Source organism: Crocodylus siamensis, chromosome 5, assembly GCF_052110815.1.
Source record: "Crocodylus siamensis isolate JL-2025a chromosome 5, ASM5211081v1, whole genome shotgun sequence".
Taxonomy (NCBI): Eukaryota; Metazoa; Chordata; order Crocodylia; family Crocodylidae; genus Crocodylus; species Crocodylus siamensis.
In genome coordinates this window covers 88,775,058-88,793,038 of record NC_143399.1, presented here as the reverse complement: position 1 = coordinate 88,793,038, position 17,981 = coordinate 88,775,058, and the positions used below count along the sequence as shown (strand labels likewise).

At 43.1% G+C, this 17,981-nt stretch overlaps 1 protein-coding gene across 7 annotated transcripts in view; it reads right to left on the bottom strand.

Moving 5' to 3' along the window:
• Positions 1-15,696: 15,696 nt before the first annotated feature.
• Positions 15,697-17,981, bottom strand: part of COBL (cordon-bleu WH2 repeat protein) — a 255,404-nt gene continuing 253,119 nt past the window's right edge. For all 7 annotated transcript variants that reach the window (XM_090049648.1, XM_090049650.1, XM_090049646.1 and 4 more), the window contains one exon: positions 15,697-17,049. In XM_090049648.1, the coding sequence (XP_089905774.1) occupies positions 17,032-17,049 (18 nt within the window). In that variant the 3' untranslated portion in view covers positions 15,697-17,031. The remainder of the gene's footprint in view (positions 17,050-17,981) is intronic.

Genomic DNA, 17,981 nt, shown 5'->3' with positions numbered 1-17,981 from the left:
TTAGAGAAGAACTATACATTCAAATCCCCCTGAAAAGGACACAGGTAATGAATCTGAATGCTCTATTGATAATATCATATTCTTCAGGCGATGATTCATCATTAGTGATATAAGGTGTTTGTGCTATAGGCATATGTTTAAAAGATGTTTGGACCCTGTTTTTAAAGCAAGTTACCCTTTTTAACTCAATAACCAAGAGGCCAATTCTGTTTTCAGTGTAACTAAAGGTCACCAGACAATATCCTTCCTTTTCTTCCCACATGTAAGTCCTGACAGCATTTGTGTGACTATTTTCCAACTACTGCTATGCACAATACTCCCTTTTTCCTGCTGCATCTGTCCACCTAGTGAATTCTGACTATTTCCGTTGCATTTGTTACAGTATGTATAAAAATGGACAGAACACCCACAAAGACAGGCTCGCACATGCACACAATAGTGACTTCACTTTAAATATAATTCAAGTTCAGAAAGCAGTTTAAAATTAAAAGCTTCACATAAATGCTGAGTACAGTTAGCATTAACATTTTATTTTTCCTTTTTTACAGAGACGACCTTAAATGTAAACCATAACGTCAACAAAATAGAGCTGTCTCACCGGGACTGGCGTCCTGTTGCTACACAAGTGGTGGGGAGGAAGTAAGGGAAACTTGAATGTTGAGGGAAAGAAAAGATCTTCATTTTCAGAGCAGAAGACATAGATTCAGTGACATGGTTCAACCACTACAACTTTATCCTTGTTATACAAAATGAACTGATGAAGAGGCATTACAGATGACTCCTCAATATACCACATTATTAGAGAGAGTCTATCTAGTCTTTCTGCTGCATCTAGGTGCCAGTACAATCTATTGCCTCATTCAGGAAGAGCCTAGATTATTCAAAAAGCGATCAAGAGCTTGCAGAAAAGAAACCGCTTTCTCATTTTGATTCAGACTTTGACAGCCTAATTTGCAGGGAATGCAATTTTACTTCCCCAAAAGTACCTTAGACTTCGAGGGACTTTTGGAAGAATAAACCATTATTCACTATACAGGCTTCTCTGCACAAAACTGTAACCCATCAGGGCTAGTTGGAACAGCATAACCTCTGTAGGGTGGGCACAAAAATACTAGTACCAAGGTGCTTATTATTATCAAAACAGCAATTTCCATATGAGAACTGGGAAGGAATAGCTGTATAGCATACATTCCCAGAGTTGTATAACTTTCCAAAAAAATTACACTCCTACTGAAAATAATTCTATGAGTAGAAAAACTGGAGTTTGGGGTGGCGTGGGTGCTCAGGTGCATGGCTGACAACCCACAGGCTGCAAATTCAAGACCAGGACAGAAGTGCTCATGGCATGGCCCTGTCAGGTTCCAATGAATCGGTGAATTCTGCTAAATGCCTTGTCACAAGGACCCCAAAAGGGAAAGGAAGTAAAGAGAAGTGTGCAGAGCAGTACTTTCCCCCTAAGTAGTATAATGCCATTTTCAGGAAATACCTGATTTCTGACTGGCTACACATTTTTCAGTGTTCATCATGAGAAATACCGAGCAGCCTGACAGACTGACACAGACTCTGCTTAATACAATACAAATATTTTAAAGGAAAAGAAAAAGGTCACACTCTTTCCCTCTATGTTAGTGGTGTTTGTTATGGTTTTCTGTACATAAAGGTCAATCACGTGCCTTCAGGACAGGAAAGCAACTAAACACAGAAGAGCAAGCTGGAGACTTTGCACAGTGCCCAGTTTGCATGTCTCCTTTGTAGTGCATGCCGCCTTAACTGTCTCACACAAAGGAAACGATCTCTGGAGACAACACAGTTCCAGATATGTGAAGGGGTGCTCCAGGGAAAACAAAATGATGGCCACTATTTCCCTTCGTATGTTGTGGTATTCCGGGTGGCATTGTTTTGGGGAGGGAATATTTGGCTGAAAAAAAAGAGTATTGAAATAAGCCAGCTCTGTATGGAACGTGGCCAACCCGCCTAAGCAATTTGTGAGTGACAGGATTTTGGTTTTGACTGGACCCCATTTGACGGGAGCAGAAAGTCCAGTCCAGCATGAAGGAACGACCACTCTGGCTGCTTTGACCCCAGGAGGAAGGGAATAGGACTGGCACCCAATCAGAGCTGCCTGGGAGGCAGGAAAAGCTCTCTTCCCACTCCGATCGATATCTCTTTCTCCACTTTCCTCTGATATCCCAACACTAGCCCTAGTAGTGAAACTAGGGTGAGTGGGGCAGCAGCTCCAGGCACTGACTTGTGGGAGGCACAAGGATTGACACTTGCTGCCACAGTTGCATGATTGCACTAATAGCATGGTAGCAGTCAGAAATCACTGCCCCAGGTGCCTGGCTGTCTTGTTGCGCCTCTGCTCAGGGCTGGATTAACGTATAGGCAAACTAGATACATGTCTAGGGCCCTAAGTGAAGAAGAGGCCCAGCTGTGCTTATTTTACATATTATAATTATCGAGTGAAAAAAAGTAATATAAAAATTTCATCTTTAGCTGGGGGCCCACTAGTTTGCTTGCCTAAGGCCCACTAAAGGGTTAATCTGGCCCTGCCTCTGCTAGCCTGACAGGAGAGGAGTGGGCAGAAAAAGTATGAAGAGCCCAGCAGCTCAAGGCAACTCCACTCCTTCCTTCCCCCTCTTCTCCTATTAGCAATGGGGACAGCCCTCAGGTCTCCCCCTCCTCCTACCACCCGCTCTCCTTAGCCTGGGTGAGGGGGATGAAGATCCCTGGGGAGAGCGGGAGCAAGGTGGGATGGGCAAATACAGGGGTAAGGGCTTTTGCAATGCCAAAGAACCAAGGTCGCCTTCCTCAGTATGTTTGGGAGTATGGGCAGAGCCAACACACGCACACAAGTGCATGCACAAATACACAGCTGGAATAGATGTGTGTGTGTGTGTGGGGGGGGGAGGAATACCAGTCAAGGAACAAGAGATAATCTCCTTTTATTTAAAAGCTCACAATTTTAGGGAACATCTTCCACTCTTGTTAGGGATCTGATTTTTGATGCTTTGAGTCTGTCAGGACTGTGCATAGTTTATTTGCCTCATCTATTTTTTTTTCTTTACTCTGTTTAGGGCCTTAGGTGCAGGTTAAATAAAGCGCGCTTCAGATGTCAAGTTTTGTTTTGTTTTTATCTAGATTCATGTATTTCTGTGATTGCCCTAATGGCAAATTCTGCTGTTAGACTTTTAGTTGGACTCTATGCAAAACTGTGAGCTAGCTGTGGGGGGATCTCTTCTGGATCATTATCTTGCCCTTCTAGGAACTTGCTTTTCTTTCATTTACCTTTGATTATAAAGAATTTGCTTCCTGCCATACTGCTTGTGTGAGGAAATTATGTACATTTTCCCCTTACGATGCTTGTTCAAGGCTTCCCTTTGGTTAAAGAAAAGCAAACTTCTCTCCAAGAAAAATTTCAGCAACAGACTTGGTTTAAATCACTTTGCAAATCCCATTCAATGTGGGCTGTTGGTAATGTAACTTGAGATTAGCATCCTGAGGAAAAACAAGAAATCCTCACCTTTTGTTCCCTGTTTGGGAACATACAGCATGTTGCTATCCTGGGTTGGGCTCTGAGAAATGCGTGAAAGCCAGCAAAAACATTCTTGCTATGGAGATTGAAGGGCTGCATCTTTCTGGAGACCACACAAACCTAAGAATGGTTCTTGATTCAATGAAAAAAAAAGTACAGGCTGTCCCCAAAGCCTTTCACAGGGCTTGTGCAATTGCTGTGTGCTTACCAACTTTTTACTCGTTATAGAATCAGGATTAAAATCCAGTCTCTCTACTATGAAAAGAGCTGTAAAGTTTTTTTTGCTTGTGCTGACGTAAGTCTTTTCCTTGAGAACAGGACTTTGGAAGTGCTGGGTCAATTGACAGAAGTTTTGATTGTTGGAAATAGTCCTTACAAGCAGCATAAAGGATTTTAATATGAAATGGGCTTTTTTACAGGCAATCAGTTAAACATTAATGTGATTTAAAAAAAAAAATCAGTGTTCCACCAAAAAAAGGCCTTAGGAACTCAATACTTTTCCTAATGCAATGCCATCTTCATTGGGCATTTTGTACCAAGCTGCTGGGCACCCATTTTGGAACTTTGTATTGCTATTGCAGTAACTGCAGGGAAGGAAGTCCAAATGCCTTCCTCCAACAGCTCAGATACCTTCCTGGTGAGAGTCTCCCCTAGCTGCTGGTATGTAGCAGTTCCAATCCCATGTAGCAGAATGCCGTGAAACACATATACAGTCATCGGAGGTAACAGCTCTGTGGCTCATAAAAGTGAGAAACATTAATCAAAATAGTGACCTTATTTCTTTTCACCCTGGAGAAGTAGATGTGTTTGAAGTACGGCACTAGAAACTCCATTGTTCCATCCCAAAGAAATAATGGACTGGGTTTGCCATGGTGCTCTGCCTGCTTTCTGCTGGATTAGACTCCCAGCAGCTCTGACATGGTGATGGCTGTGTTCTATGTTTTGGGCTCTGTTTTTTGGAGTAGCTGCCAGAGATAATGGGATGTTTGTGATGTTGTGTTGGCCTTGGCCACATAGATCTGACTGAGTAAGGATAAGGCTGGTAATGGAGCATTGCTGGGTTGGAATATAGTTTCATAGTTTCTAGGGTCGGAAGGAACCTGAGCAGATCATCTAGTCCGACCCCCTGCCATGGTGTTCATCTAACCTCCTCTTAAACACCCCCAAGGTACACCACTTCGCTTGGAAGTTGGTTCCAGATCCTAGCCGCCCTGGCCATGAAGTGAAGTACTGCCTAAATCTACCCTCTGCCAGCTTGTGACCGTTATTTCTGGTCACTCCTGGCAGTGCTTGGGGGAACAGTGACTCCCCCAATGCCTGCTGGTCTCCTCTGAATAGTTTATAACAGGCCACAAGATCCCCCCTCAGCTTTCTCTTGTGGAGGCTGAACAGGTTCAGGTCCCGTAGCCTCTCCTCATATGGCCTGCCCTGCTGTCCCCTGATCATATGAGTGGCCCTCCTCTGGACCCACTCCATGCTGTTGACATCCCTCTTGAAGTGTGGTGCCCAGAACTGGACGCAGTACTCCGGCTGCAGCCTTACCAGTGCCGCATTGAGGGGGAGGATCACCTCTTTGGACCTGCTCAAGATGCATCTGTGGATGCATGACAAGGTGCGGTTGGCCTTTCTAACTGCCTCCCCACACTGCCGGCCCATGTTCATCTTGGAGTCAATGATGACCCCCAGATCCTTTTCCCCCTCCGTGCTGACAAGAGGGGAGTTCCCCAACCTGTAGGTATGGTGCCGGTTGTTCCTCCCGAGGTGCATCACCTTGCACTTGTCTGTGTTGAAACCCATCCTATTCTCGTCCGCCCACCCTTGTAATCTGTCTAGGTCTGATTGTAGCCTGTTGCATCCTTCCAATGTCCCCACGTCCCCCCACATCTTAGTGTCATCAGCAAATTTGAACAGGGTGCTTTTTACCCCCTTGTCCAAATCACTGATGAAGATGTTGAACAGTGCGGGCCCAAGGACCGAGCCCTGCGGAGCCCCACTGCCCACGTCCTTCCAGGTTGAGAAGGACCCATCCACTACCACCCTCTGGGTGTGGCCCTCCAGCCAGTTGGCGACCCGTTTGACTGTGTGGGTGTCTATACCACAGCCCCCGTTTCTTAATGAGAACGGGGTGAGAGACAGTGTCAAAAGCCTTCTGGAAGTCCAGGAAGACTATATCCACTGGTACCCCTGCATCTAATGATCTGGTGATCTTATCGTAAAAGGCCACCAGGTTGGTCTGACAGGACCTGCCACTGATGAACCCGTGTTGGTTGCCCCTAAGCATGCAGTCCCCTGCTGGCCCCTCCTCGATGTGTGCCAGCATAATTTTCTCGAACAGCTTGCCTAGGATCGAGGTAAGACTAACCGGCCTATAGTCTCCCGGGTCGTCCTTCCTGCCTTTTTTGAAGATAGGAACCACGTTGGCCCTCTTCCAGTCCTCCGGTACCTCACCAGAGCACCACGAGTACTCGTAAAGCTGTGCCAGGGGACTTGCAATGACCTCGGCCAGTTCCTTTAGAACTCTAGGGTGGAGATCATCCGGGCCGGCTGACTTGAATACGTCCACCTTGGTCTGCTTGAGCCTGGATTTGCTCTGCCTGAGGTGCAAATGATGGTTTTGTAGTTCAAACTGTTGATAAGTCAGAATGGCTGGGTCCAGCAGTTCTGGGCACCACATTTCGGGGCAGGGAGAGTGCAAAAATAGCTTCTGTCACCACTGGTGACATGGCAGCCAGTGAAGCCCTGTCAGGAGCTGCTGCCCCAGGTGTAGAGCTGCTCTGTTATGGTTCTGGTTCAGGTCTTGGTTCTCTCCAATGTGTCTATGGCAATGATGCTCAGTCAGGATGCTGGAGCACCCTGGGAGTGGAGGGAGCTGTGAGATATGTAGCTAAGGGCAGGTGCAGACTCTCTCTTTCTGGTGCTCCCCAGCCCCCACTGCGACATCCCCTCTGCAGGGATGTAAGCACTGTAAGAAATAGTTTTTGAACTGGGGTACCACTCAGTTCACACAAGTTAATGGGGGGGTTCCTCAAATCTAATGAGCAATTCCTCATGTCTAAAAAAGATTGGGAACCACTGGCCAATGGGGTGTATCCTTCCCAGGCAGAGATACTTTTCTTGTGCTTGGACAGCAACCAGCAGAAGCGATCTGTGGCGAGGTATCTAGGTGCTCCCAAAAACAGCAGTGGCAATTTTGTCTCAGGGTCTGGACGGCCAAAACCATCCTGCCAATTGAAAAACTATCATATTTCCAAGTGCAACTGTTCTGTGCTGTCCACTGTAACCTGTAGTAAACTGAAGCCAAACACTTCGTAATTTCACTGCTGTTTTATTCTGGTGTAAGTTGGGCCCGTTTAGCTTCACCCACTGCAAGGGTAGAAGCAGATGCACAAAACAAATGCAGTGTATCTGCTGATGCAGGAGAGCAGTAAGTCTTCTTCCCTCTTTTAAAACTTTATAATTGTTTCATCTGTCTCCAGCTTTAGGCTTTCCCTGAGGAAGAAGAGGGCATCAGGTTAAAGGAAGCTAAGCAGGATGCCAGGATAGATATATTTTTATTTGTGATCCAGGAACTTTTAATATGAAGAAAGCCTGTTTTAAAATTAGTACCTGTAGCCTGATTTTTTTTGTCTTTTGGGCAGTGTATTTGTTGAAAATATTTCTTTTTACTTTCCTGTGATCTTATGATGCTACTTTAGGTATGGGTAACAAGAAATATATTTAAATAAAAACCAAATGTAATGCAAACTATATATTTGAGAGGATTTCTGGGAACACAAAAGCAGCATCTTGAGGTAGTTTGGAGCAAAAGGTTCCAGCTACATGAACTGCTACTTTTACTGAATTTCTGAGCAAGGAGCTACATCCAGGGAATTCACTTTTGCTGCTACTTAATTGTGTGTTTGCTACACTTAACAGGAACAAGTCACCTGCTGGAAAATAATGAGTTAATAGAGAAGCGCACAAATTGTGATTTGTGAGACATGGGTCTCCATCACTGACTTGTTGTGTGACTTCAAAGGCACATCTCTTTCTGTCTCATATATGGTCAGATAGACCCCTATTGCCTATTATTTTTAAGGGCCTTTTGAATGGGGCTTTTGGACTCTGTGTTTGGACAGAGCAAAGCACAAGGGGACCTTGATCTCATCTGGGGCCAGTAGGTAATACTGTAGCACAACTAGATAATAACATACACCAAAGTAGTCAATGAAAAATGACCTGAGTTTCTGTCAACTCAGCTCTTTCTCCACATGAAGATTTAACCCATTCCAGAAGTCTGATCTCTTCTTGACCGCTTTGATGCTAGGACAATATGAATAAAACATGTTCCTTGTTAGTTTAAAGAAGTATTTGCATAAAATATATTGCTTTATTTTACTACATTTCTACATTTTACAAGTCCACCTTTATGTGGTAAGATTTATGGCAAGCTAAGATTTATTGACTTATTTCAGCATGGAAATGGCTGGTAAGATTGACTCGTCAGCAGTTTTTAATTTAATTGCTCTTTGATCCTTCAGCCTTGAACATATTTGCATTTTCAGCTTAGCATCTCTTGGCAACCCTTGTAGAATAAAGCAGCAGCTGAGAACCAGAGCCCAAAAACCAGTGAATCTCTCCATTTCTAAATGCATCCTGGTGTTGAATTACAATAAAGTTTCAACCTCTCTTTATCCTTATGAGAGTTCTTTTTGGTGGGAATAATACTGCTAGTTGTTTTCATTCCCTAATCTTTTAATCCCAGTTTGATCGCAGAAAATGCAGTCTCAAAGGGGCAATTTTTAACTTCAAACCAAAAATGGATACATCCTTTTGGCCAAATGCCCTGAACTCTGCCTAAGTAAGCTCACAGGATTGCTTCACAGGGCGGGGGACTAGAACCTGCAGCTGCTACACATGAAAAAGGGCTGTGGCTTGCTCCTCAGTTTAAAATACGGCCCTATTAGGGTGGCTGATTTTCATGGTCTTTATCCTTCTCTATGCACAAGCCAGTGTTGATCAATAGATGTTTACTGGTGCAGAGCTGGCTATTTGGATAATGGGTTGGAGGGTCAGGGCTATAAATGAAACACAGGAGGAAAGAGAATTTACTATCTGGTTAATGTTCTCCAGGAATAGAAGAACCCTCTGATTCACAAATGAAACTTCGAAAAATTGTATGAAGTGGCAGACAGAAAGGAACTGAAGTTGCATTTGCAGTCAGCCTTGCACTGAACGGAAGAGAGATCCTTGCAGGTCTCTGGGTAGAGATAAGGAAGACACCTGCTCCCTAAACGAGGCAAACCAAAGATATGAGGTGCTGGACTCTGAAGTGGCTTGGGACGTGCCTGGGATCTCAGGATCTGTTTGTAGAATCTCAGGACCCAGATGTGGCAATGGAGTTTGACAGCTAAACTGGTTAGGCAGGAGTTATCTTCAAAATACAGACTGGTATGATTCTATGTACTGATGGGGCTTACTTCACAGACCTAGAAGAAGAAAGTTTATACAAATGTCATAATCAACATTTAGAGAAGAGGAGATATAGCTTCAGCAGGTCAGAGGTATCCATCTTTTCCCAAAAACCTCTAATCCATTACTTCTTCCCCCAGCACCTAAAAAGAAGTGGTTTAGGAGGCTACCTGGCTATGTTCTCCTGCAAGTTGCTAATTCCTCTGCATATCCTAGCCCCATTTTGTTACACATACCTTTGTTCCCAGTCAATCTGGCAGCACAATGGCTCGCTGGGTCATGTCATGTAGCTGGACTCAAAAATGACTAACAAGCCAGGATGAAAATGGGAGACGTAACAAAGCTGATGGTGATGGAAATAAGAACAGAGCCCAAGAGCCTGGACTCCCGGTTCTGTAGTCCAACTGATGGAAGGCTCTAATACTAACTTACTTTATAGAAGACACCTTTTTTCATGGAACTTGTGAAATATGATTAATGCAAAAAAATAGTATTCATATTTTACTTTGCCTTCTATATTCATCTTATGGCAAATGTGGTTTCCAATAAGACATAAGTTAATTTTCCACAATATTCTAAAAATAAAATATGTACAATGAAATATGATTAATATATAAAATATACAAATAACATTTAAAATAAACAATAAAGTTAAGATATTTTCAGCTCTTGTTGCCAAGTTGTAGTTCCTGGCATTCACTTTTACCAATCACATGCAATAGGTGGAAAAGTATTTTTGAAGTAAAGAGGTGCTTTCATAGTTACCTGAAGAGGGGAGTACTTTTGGCGGCTGAAACTGATACTGCTTTGCTCTTTGATTTTGAGCGGTTGTTGTGAGTACACATTCAAGTTAGTCACTGATAAAGTTTCCTCTTTTGCCAAGTGCAAAATCTGCCGTTGCAACAGCGAAGAGGTTCACCGGATTCTTTTTGTTCCCCTCCACCCCCAGATTTGACCTCAGTAGGCATAACTAAAGTTTCATATTTGAAATTTTGCTTTTGTTTGATTCTAAGTGAAGGTTTTATACTAGGTTCTATAGTGAATAAAAAGGTGAAAACAAAGCCAAAACAAAAACCCAAAGGGTTTAAAGTAAAAGTCTTAGTAAGCAACTTGTTAGATTTCTGTGGAACTTAATATGCTGCTTTTTCCTGGCAACCCTAATGTGATGCTTTCTTATTTTGACAGGCACAGGGGCTGCATCTACGTTTGCATGGGGATACATTTTTCACTGAAGAAAACACCAGAGAACGCTTCTAAAGAAGCAAAGCAAGCATGCAAAAATTTCCTTATAAAGGGATGCTTGTCAATTTGAAATCCAGGCAGTTCATTTGGAGTGAAAATAGTGTTAGGTATTATCTCTGCTTCCATGACTCTGTGCTAGATTTAGTGGTTGCATAAACACCAGTTACGAATAAACTTTCCCTACAGGGTTTTTCTTTATGTTCTCTACAAACCATCAAATTTTGCCCATTGTTTCTGTGGTTCTTTTATGTTTCAAGAGGCGGGAAAACCATTTGCAATATTAGAAAAAAGTTCTTGTGTAATCACAAAAATCTCTAAATAAGCAGTATAACTTCAGTGCCTTGTACAGTCTCAAGGACCATGTTGGTACTTGAAAAGAAAATTAAATGCAAACATAATTAAGGAACATTCCATTACACAGACCATGGTGAAAAAGTGAGTAAAGGCAAACATTTAGGCTGGAACAACAACATCAATGTCTGGCATATTTTATGGTCCATAATTAGCAGCAACAAAACACAGTAAGTTAAGAATAGAAAACATATGGAAGCAAGACAATCAATTGTATATTATAAATGTTAGCAAAATCTCCAGAGGCCAATAATCCAGGGCAAACTGTCTTGACTGTAGTCAATGGGAGGTTTTGTGCAAGTAAAATGAGTAAGATTTGACTATTACTAAACACCTCATACATGTACAACTTTCCTAAGTCACAATGGTGTAGTAGAAACCTATCTTTCATATTGTATGTTTAAGTAAGCAAACCCTGAAAATCTTACCCAGTCTTTTATAGCCTTTCTCCAGAAACAAGTATGAAATAACTGCGCAGTAACATCCCCGCACGGTTATTTTGAGATGCTACTGACCAGCAGCAATGATTTGTGCAGTAGTGTCACTGTCACGATTTGTGCCTGGAGATGCTATGTCACTATAGCAACAGGTTACGATGCAGTAGTTTGTTACTACTGCACTGTAGCATCTCATGTAGACATGCCCACTGAAAACTTAAAAAAAAATCCCATAAAACTGAAGCTGTGCTGCCTCAAGTCAACTATCTTCTACAGACAGGCAGTATTATCTAGAATTGAAAACAGAAGGGAGCCACAAACTGTGTTATTCTCACAATTAAAGAATATTCTGAGTTATGGAAGAAAGTCATATGAACAAATAAAAAGTGAAAGGGATCTGTAAGTTGTTTCAAACAGCTGGCTCAATGGTGGCAGAGAGGGTGAAGTGTCTCATAATAACTCCCGGGGCATGAACAAAGCTCTGCTCTGGGCTTGTCCCCCACCAGCTGAGCCAGTTGAGACTATGCCAAATTGCGTTCTACTCGGGGTAGTCATTTCTGCAAGGTGTAAATGCTGACAAGTCAGAAATCTCCATCCAGTTGGGTTGCTGAGGGTATTTTACATCTACTTGGAGCTCATTGTGTCCAGTTCAACAGGTAATTGTGCAGTTTTGCGTGTCAAGTGTCAGCAGAACACCACTCCTCAGTTAAACTTATGTAAGAGACGAGTAAAACTCCATTATCTGCAATCCTGCATATGGCCAAAGACTCAGCCAATGAAAGAATTTCCTCCATCTGGGATCATACATGATCAGGGTAAATTCAAACTAATTACATACTAGCAACACCTTTGCTCATCATCTTCGACATGCTTCCCTTCATCAGGCCAATGGTTGAATGTATGCTGGACAAAGTTAGGTCAGCAGAAATGCAGGGCAGGAGTTGACTGCATTTCTTTTAGCCCTTCCAAGAGAGAAACCTCTCTGAAAATTGATCTGGAACAGGGACTGTGAAGGGACATCAAAGAGTTTAATCTACAGATAAGGGGCATGGTGGCAGAGGGGTTAAAGTGTCTCACTATGCTTCTGGAAGCATGAACAAAGCCCTGCTCCAGACTTGTGCCAAAGACTGTCAATGAGCTCCTGGTCATTCCGGCTAAGAAATCAAAGGTAACTGGACATGGTACTAGATATGCCACTCCTTTGTGCGTTGTTGGATACAGAAACTGCTGTGCTTTAATCACTCTAGCCAAGTGTACTTCAGGAACTTTAACATGACTTGAGTTTACTGGTAAGTGGACATCTTCCATGGGATCTATGAATGCATGCTTCCTGACCTGGCATGGTCTGTAGGCATGGTTTCTCTGTGCACAATATGCCAAAGAGAAAGGGATTGCTTAAGGGTGGTAGCATTTAGGTAATTTTTGGAATAAATATGGGTACAAATTAACACTCCCATTTGCTGGGTCCACTTAGGCCCATTCTATACTTCTACCAGAACTTGACACCTACTGTGACAGGCATGCAGTGGTGATGAGAAGAACAGAACGCGTATGTACATACATTTTCAACAATAATGGTGTAAGAAGTTGAACACACTGTTGATATAAATCCAGCTCTAACTTCACCTATGACCATACAGGTGGATTTTTTTAAATCTTCCCAGTGTTGTAGCAAACACAACATTTCACATGACCAACATTCAAATTCTTATAATCGCTTTAACCATGACATTTTGCTCCCCAGCAGTTTTTCCAAAGATAAATTTTCTTTTCTTTTTTCTTTTAATCTTATGTTGGGCCTACATTTGAGTAAGAAAGTTTTTATGGTTTGAAACTTAGAGTAAAAGAGACAGTGGATTGGTCTATACATACAATTAGTTGTGATTAAATTATTTGCTCATTCAGCTAATGTGCAGTAAGCAATTTTTGGCAGGTGTCTACACGTGCAAAGACTTGGCACTAAATCTAGTGCCTAGTCCCTCCAGCCCTGCCATGTGCCCCTGTGGCTGCCAGGGGAGCTCTAACCTCCGGTCACATGGCTGCCACCACTTGGCAACCATGTTGAAGCCAGAGCCAGGTGCCAGCACTTGCAATATGCCCCTTCCCTTCCCAGGAGCTGTGTGCCCAGCACAGGTGCCCAGCACACAGCAGGTTCCTCCTTGCCCACCCTGCTTCCCTTTGAGATGGCTGCTCCAGCCCTTGCCCCTGGCAGCAATGCCCAGCACCCTACTGTTCCAGCCCTACGCCTGGCAGCATTGACCAATGTCCTGTGTTCCTGCCGGCCATGGTGTTGCCCCTGCTGGCCCCAGCAGGCTCCCCTGCCTAGGACCCAGGAGAGCTGTGCACCTGTCAGCAGGGGCCAGGGCACTGGGTGCAGAAGGCTGATCCCCTCCTGCACTCCCCGCTCCAGCTACCCACACCTTCCCACCCCTGCCTACCCACAGTACCACTCGCAGGCCAGGCACATGGTTGAAACAAAAAGCTTTATTTCCTTAACACCCATCCCATCACTTCCCCCTCCCTGCTCAACAGAAGCCCCCCCTCCCCCTTCTCAACAAAGAGACCTCTCTCCCCACCCACCAATAAAAAAACTGTTTACAACATCAATACTATTTACAATATCTCTGTTTTTCTATCTGGGGGGGCAGGGCTGTGGGAGAAGGGCCTAGGGGGCAAAGTCTGGGGGCAGGTGCCCAGCACCCCAGCCTTGGTCCATTCCCCTGTGGATCTGGGGGCCATGGAAACCCCAGCAGGTGGTGGGCTTGTGCTGCAGCCACCTGGGATGGTGCTCCTCAAGGGCAAGTTGTTCCCCCTCTGGTTGCCCCAATAAAGCCCCAGTGTACCTGTGAGGCATGTCTAGATCCCCAGTGCCTGCTCTCCACCAATGCACCCAGTCCAGAGTTCCTGAACATGTGTGCATCATGTGTGCTACCCACCCAGTCAGCACTCAAATGGTGAAGGTCCCCTGGTGATTGACAAGTGCTTGCAGGACCACCAAGTGGAACCCCCTGTGGCTATAACAGGGGTGGTCTCCATGGGGTGGGCAGGTCACTGGGATGTGTGTCCCCATCCAGGGCCCTGATACACTGGGGGAATCCCAGTGCATGGAACCCTGCAATTACCACCTGGGGTGTCTGCCAGCATGTCCTGGAGGGTAATACACACCTCCAGGATGGTGTCCCCAGTGGTAGCCTTGTCCACTCCAAACAAGTGCCCTACATACCGCAGGCTGGTGGAAGTGGCCAGCTTGAGCAGTGCCAGAGCCAGACGGGTGTCGGCGGGGAGGACCAGGCACATGCCAATGTCCTGGCGCTCCATGTGGGGCCACAGCTGGAAAAAACAGGTAGGTGAAAGTGCCCAGGTCATGCGAAAGGCATTGACCCACTGCTCATTGTCCAAGCACTGCTACCAGTTCTGGCTGGTGCAGCAGACCCAGAGGTGATGGGGCTGGAAGGCCAGGTCCCTGCATGTGTAGACGCCTACCCAAATTTGCTTACTGCATGTTAGCTTAATGTGCAGTAAACCTAGTGATGACTAAATGCACGTGTAGACGCACCCACTGGTACTACTGGTATGTCTGTGAGTAACAGCTAGTCGTATTAGGTCCTGAGTGAGCAAATTTTTTTATCTGAGGGCACCTGTAATGTTCTGCAATTAATGCTGTAGAACACTTTGAGAAATTTTAAAGCCCCAAAAGCTAACACGTAACAAGGGCAACCCATTTACCCAAAAGGGGGATCTTAACTGAGACTTGCTAGTTGAGGAACAGCATGATGTCATGTTACTATGGCCACATACTGTCATTTAGTTTCTCATGGGAGTGTTGATGCTCTTGGAGGAGACACCGCGAGTAAATGGATGTTCAGGATTGTTTTCCCTGGGCAAAATGGCTGCTCCAGGAGAAAAATAACCCAGGAACAACCAGGAATAAATCAGTTCCAGGAAAGTTTCTCCTGGCAGAGCAAATGTCTGTACACGTTCTGTTCTGAGAGAAGTCACAGGATAGTCCTCCAGCATCCCAGGGTGCTTTGCACCTACTCTCCCCCTGGAAGACTGTGTGTCACTCTGGTGCATCAAGCAAACAGAAAGACCATGAGCCCTTTACAATCCCACATTGTGCTGACCCTGAGCAATCTGGGTCAGCCAATAAGGGCTGCCCTGTACTGCTGCCATCTATCTCCAAGATGATGAGGGGAATCTGCAGAGCACATTGAGGTGTGTCCACATGAACCCCAGCTGTGCAATGTCAGCATTGCAAGCTCTCTGCTCATCAAGGGCTTTGCATTCAAATGTCTGTTCAGCATCTCCAGGTAAGTTTTTCTACCAGGAGACAAACCTGAGAGAATTCTCTAAGATCAGCTGAAAGTGTGTACACAGTCTATGCCTGATTTCATACTATGCCTGATTCCATAGTGAGGAAATTACCTCATTACCTGCCCGAATCGCCAAATCAGATTCGGCTGAATCAATTCTGGATAGTTATTCAAAACAGTGAATCAAATAACTGTCCCCCGAATCGGCTGAATCTGAAGCGAATACTAGCCGTTTCGCACAGGCCTACCTTTTTCTAGCTTGATCCAATGTATATGAAGAAATGGAACACAACACACTGCTGTTGTCTTTTATCCACAACTAGTATGTTCTGTAATTGTAAAATGTTAGGTACAGGGCTCCTGCAGATCTTGTAACATTTTCTTTATTTGTGGCACTAACAGATATCAGTATTTTACAATATATAATATACAGTAACTAAGTGCAGGTGGCTATATATTCTCTCTCTTTTTTAACATTACATTACACATCTATGTTTTTAAATCCCAGCTCTGAACAAAAACAAGCAACTTCCATTCTGGTCTGGTAATTATCAAAAATTTAAATGTACAAACTTTCACTTCCTCAGTTTCATTACAATATAGGAAATATGAAAAAAGACAATTTGATTTGTCCTTTTTAAGTTATCATTTAAATTTAACAAAATATTTTCAAAATATATACAATGACAACTACGAAAGTAGTTAATATTTTTAAAATCTATTACTATAAATACCTGTGAAGTGGTGTGCTACAGCCATGAAGAATGAGAGGGACCAGATTATATTCAATTTATACCAGCTTGGGGACTTAGTCCTGTTCTTACAGATGTGAGTGAACACTGCGGCATTTGGGTGGGCATGAAGGACTCCCATATTTTTTGAATCTCTAAGCAGCATTCTAAATCCCTCACAGTCCTTGCTGTAGATGAAGGTCCCTTTATTTTTCCTTAATTTAATCTTTCAATGTTGGAAGAACATCACAAATGTTACTAGGGTTCAGTATCTCTCTGCAGGTTCGTATTCTATACGTCATATATCCCATAAGTAACTTCTCAATAGTACACCGCCTCACATTCAGTATTGACTACGTGTATAGTGAATGTTCTAGAAAGAGAGTTCACCTAATTAGAAAAAACAGTGACTTCAGTATATGGCAATTAAGGCCTTTCAGAATGTATCATAACTTTTTCCTTGTGATTATTTTTTCACAAATAAATGTGATGGATCTTTATTCTACTTTCCCCTCCTTATTGCTTATAACCATCTTCCAAATCAAAGAGCAAGAAGCAAATAAATGTTTGAAACAGTTACATATTTTAAAACAACTTAAAAATGAATGTGTTACATTTCAGAGAACTAGCAAAAAGTCTTTTAATTTAGCCCATAAACATAATTAAGTATTAAAGCAGGACTACACAGTGTTTATATTCTTATTAACCTGCCAACAAGAATGGTTTATTGGCAACCTTAAATATTCAGAGGCAAAATGCAGTTTCTTGGCACAGAAGCTGTGCAGCAAAGCAATGTATTTTTTCCCTTAGAACTATTTTGCCGGAACAAAAAGATTAACTGCAACTTATTTTGGCCTGTAGACAGGGGAATAAACTGAACTTCTTGATGTTCTTTGCCACTTCAGTCTTGAATGATGATCATGGGATCATGTGGGGTTATATTTTCCAATTACTTGTTCTTTATCCACGATTCAAACTAGCAGAGGGACCTGTAACAAAGAAAAGCAAATAATCACTCAAGATATTTTTAAACTTCCAACTGCTGACTTTACTAACCAAATATTCTCTTGTGGGGCTATTTTATTATTATTTTTAAATCACCTCTCTTTATTAGAGCCAAGCAAATAGACTGCATTGAGTAATCCACAGTGTGAATTTCATGCCTTTTCCTTTATGTGGACTACATGTGGTCAGATCAAGATTTCTCCGTCAGCTTGATGGATGTCCACTTCTATATCATGTGATGATTTTCTCCATGGATTTATTTAACATTGGACTGATCACAAACGCTGATCATGTGCATTCAATGCTGAGCAGTGAAAATATAAGCTGTATTGGTTAGTTGTAATAGGTCACAAGAATGAGTTTTTTCCTTCCCTAGATGCGGAGAACTCCCATAGGCTCAAATACAGGAAAATACTTAAACATTTGTTTATAGTTCATCCCTAGTCATGAAAACACTAAAGCATATGCTTAACTCTAAACACGCATTTAAGTGCTCTTCTGAAATAGGGATGTTTCCTGAACCAAGGCTAATGAAAAGGCCCCGACCTGTCTGTGATATAAGACCTAATACATACACACATCTGCACACACACCACTTTTAAAAACAGAGGTCATATGGATGCAGTTGTGCTGATGTGAAAATAGTGTTTTGCTCACTAATAACAGTGGAGAACTTGGCCCTAGATAGGCAGGAACATCTTTTAATTTCATTTCTAATATCAATAGAATTATCTTATTCCTTTGTCTATGCTGTGATCACTTTGTATTTCTTTTTCTTTTTATGACAGCCAAGAGTTAAAATAATGCATGTGCTTCTGTCTGTACTGGTAGCTTTTCCTTCAACCAGAAGAAAGCATGCATTTCATTTACAAAGAATGATTCCTTGGTGTATATGACACGAGGGAAACTAAATATG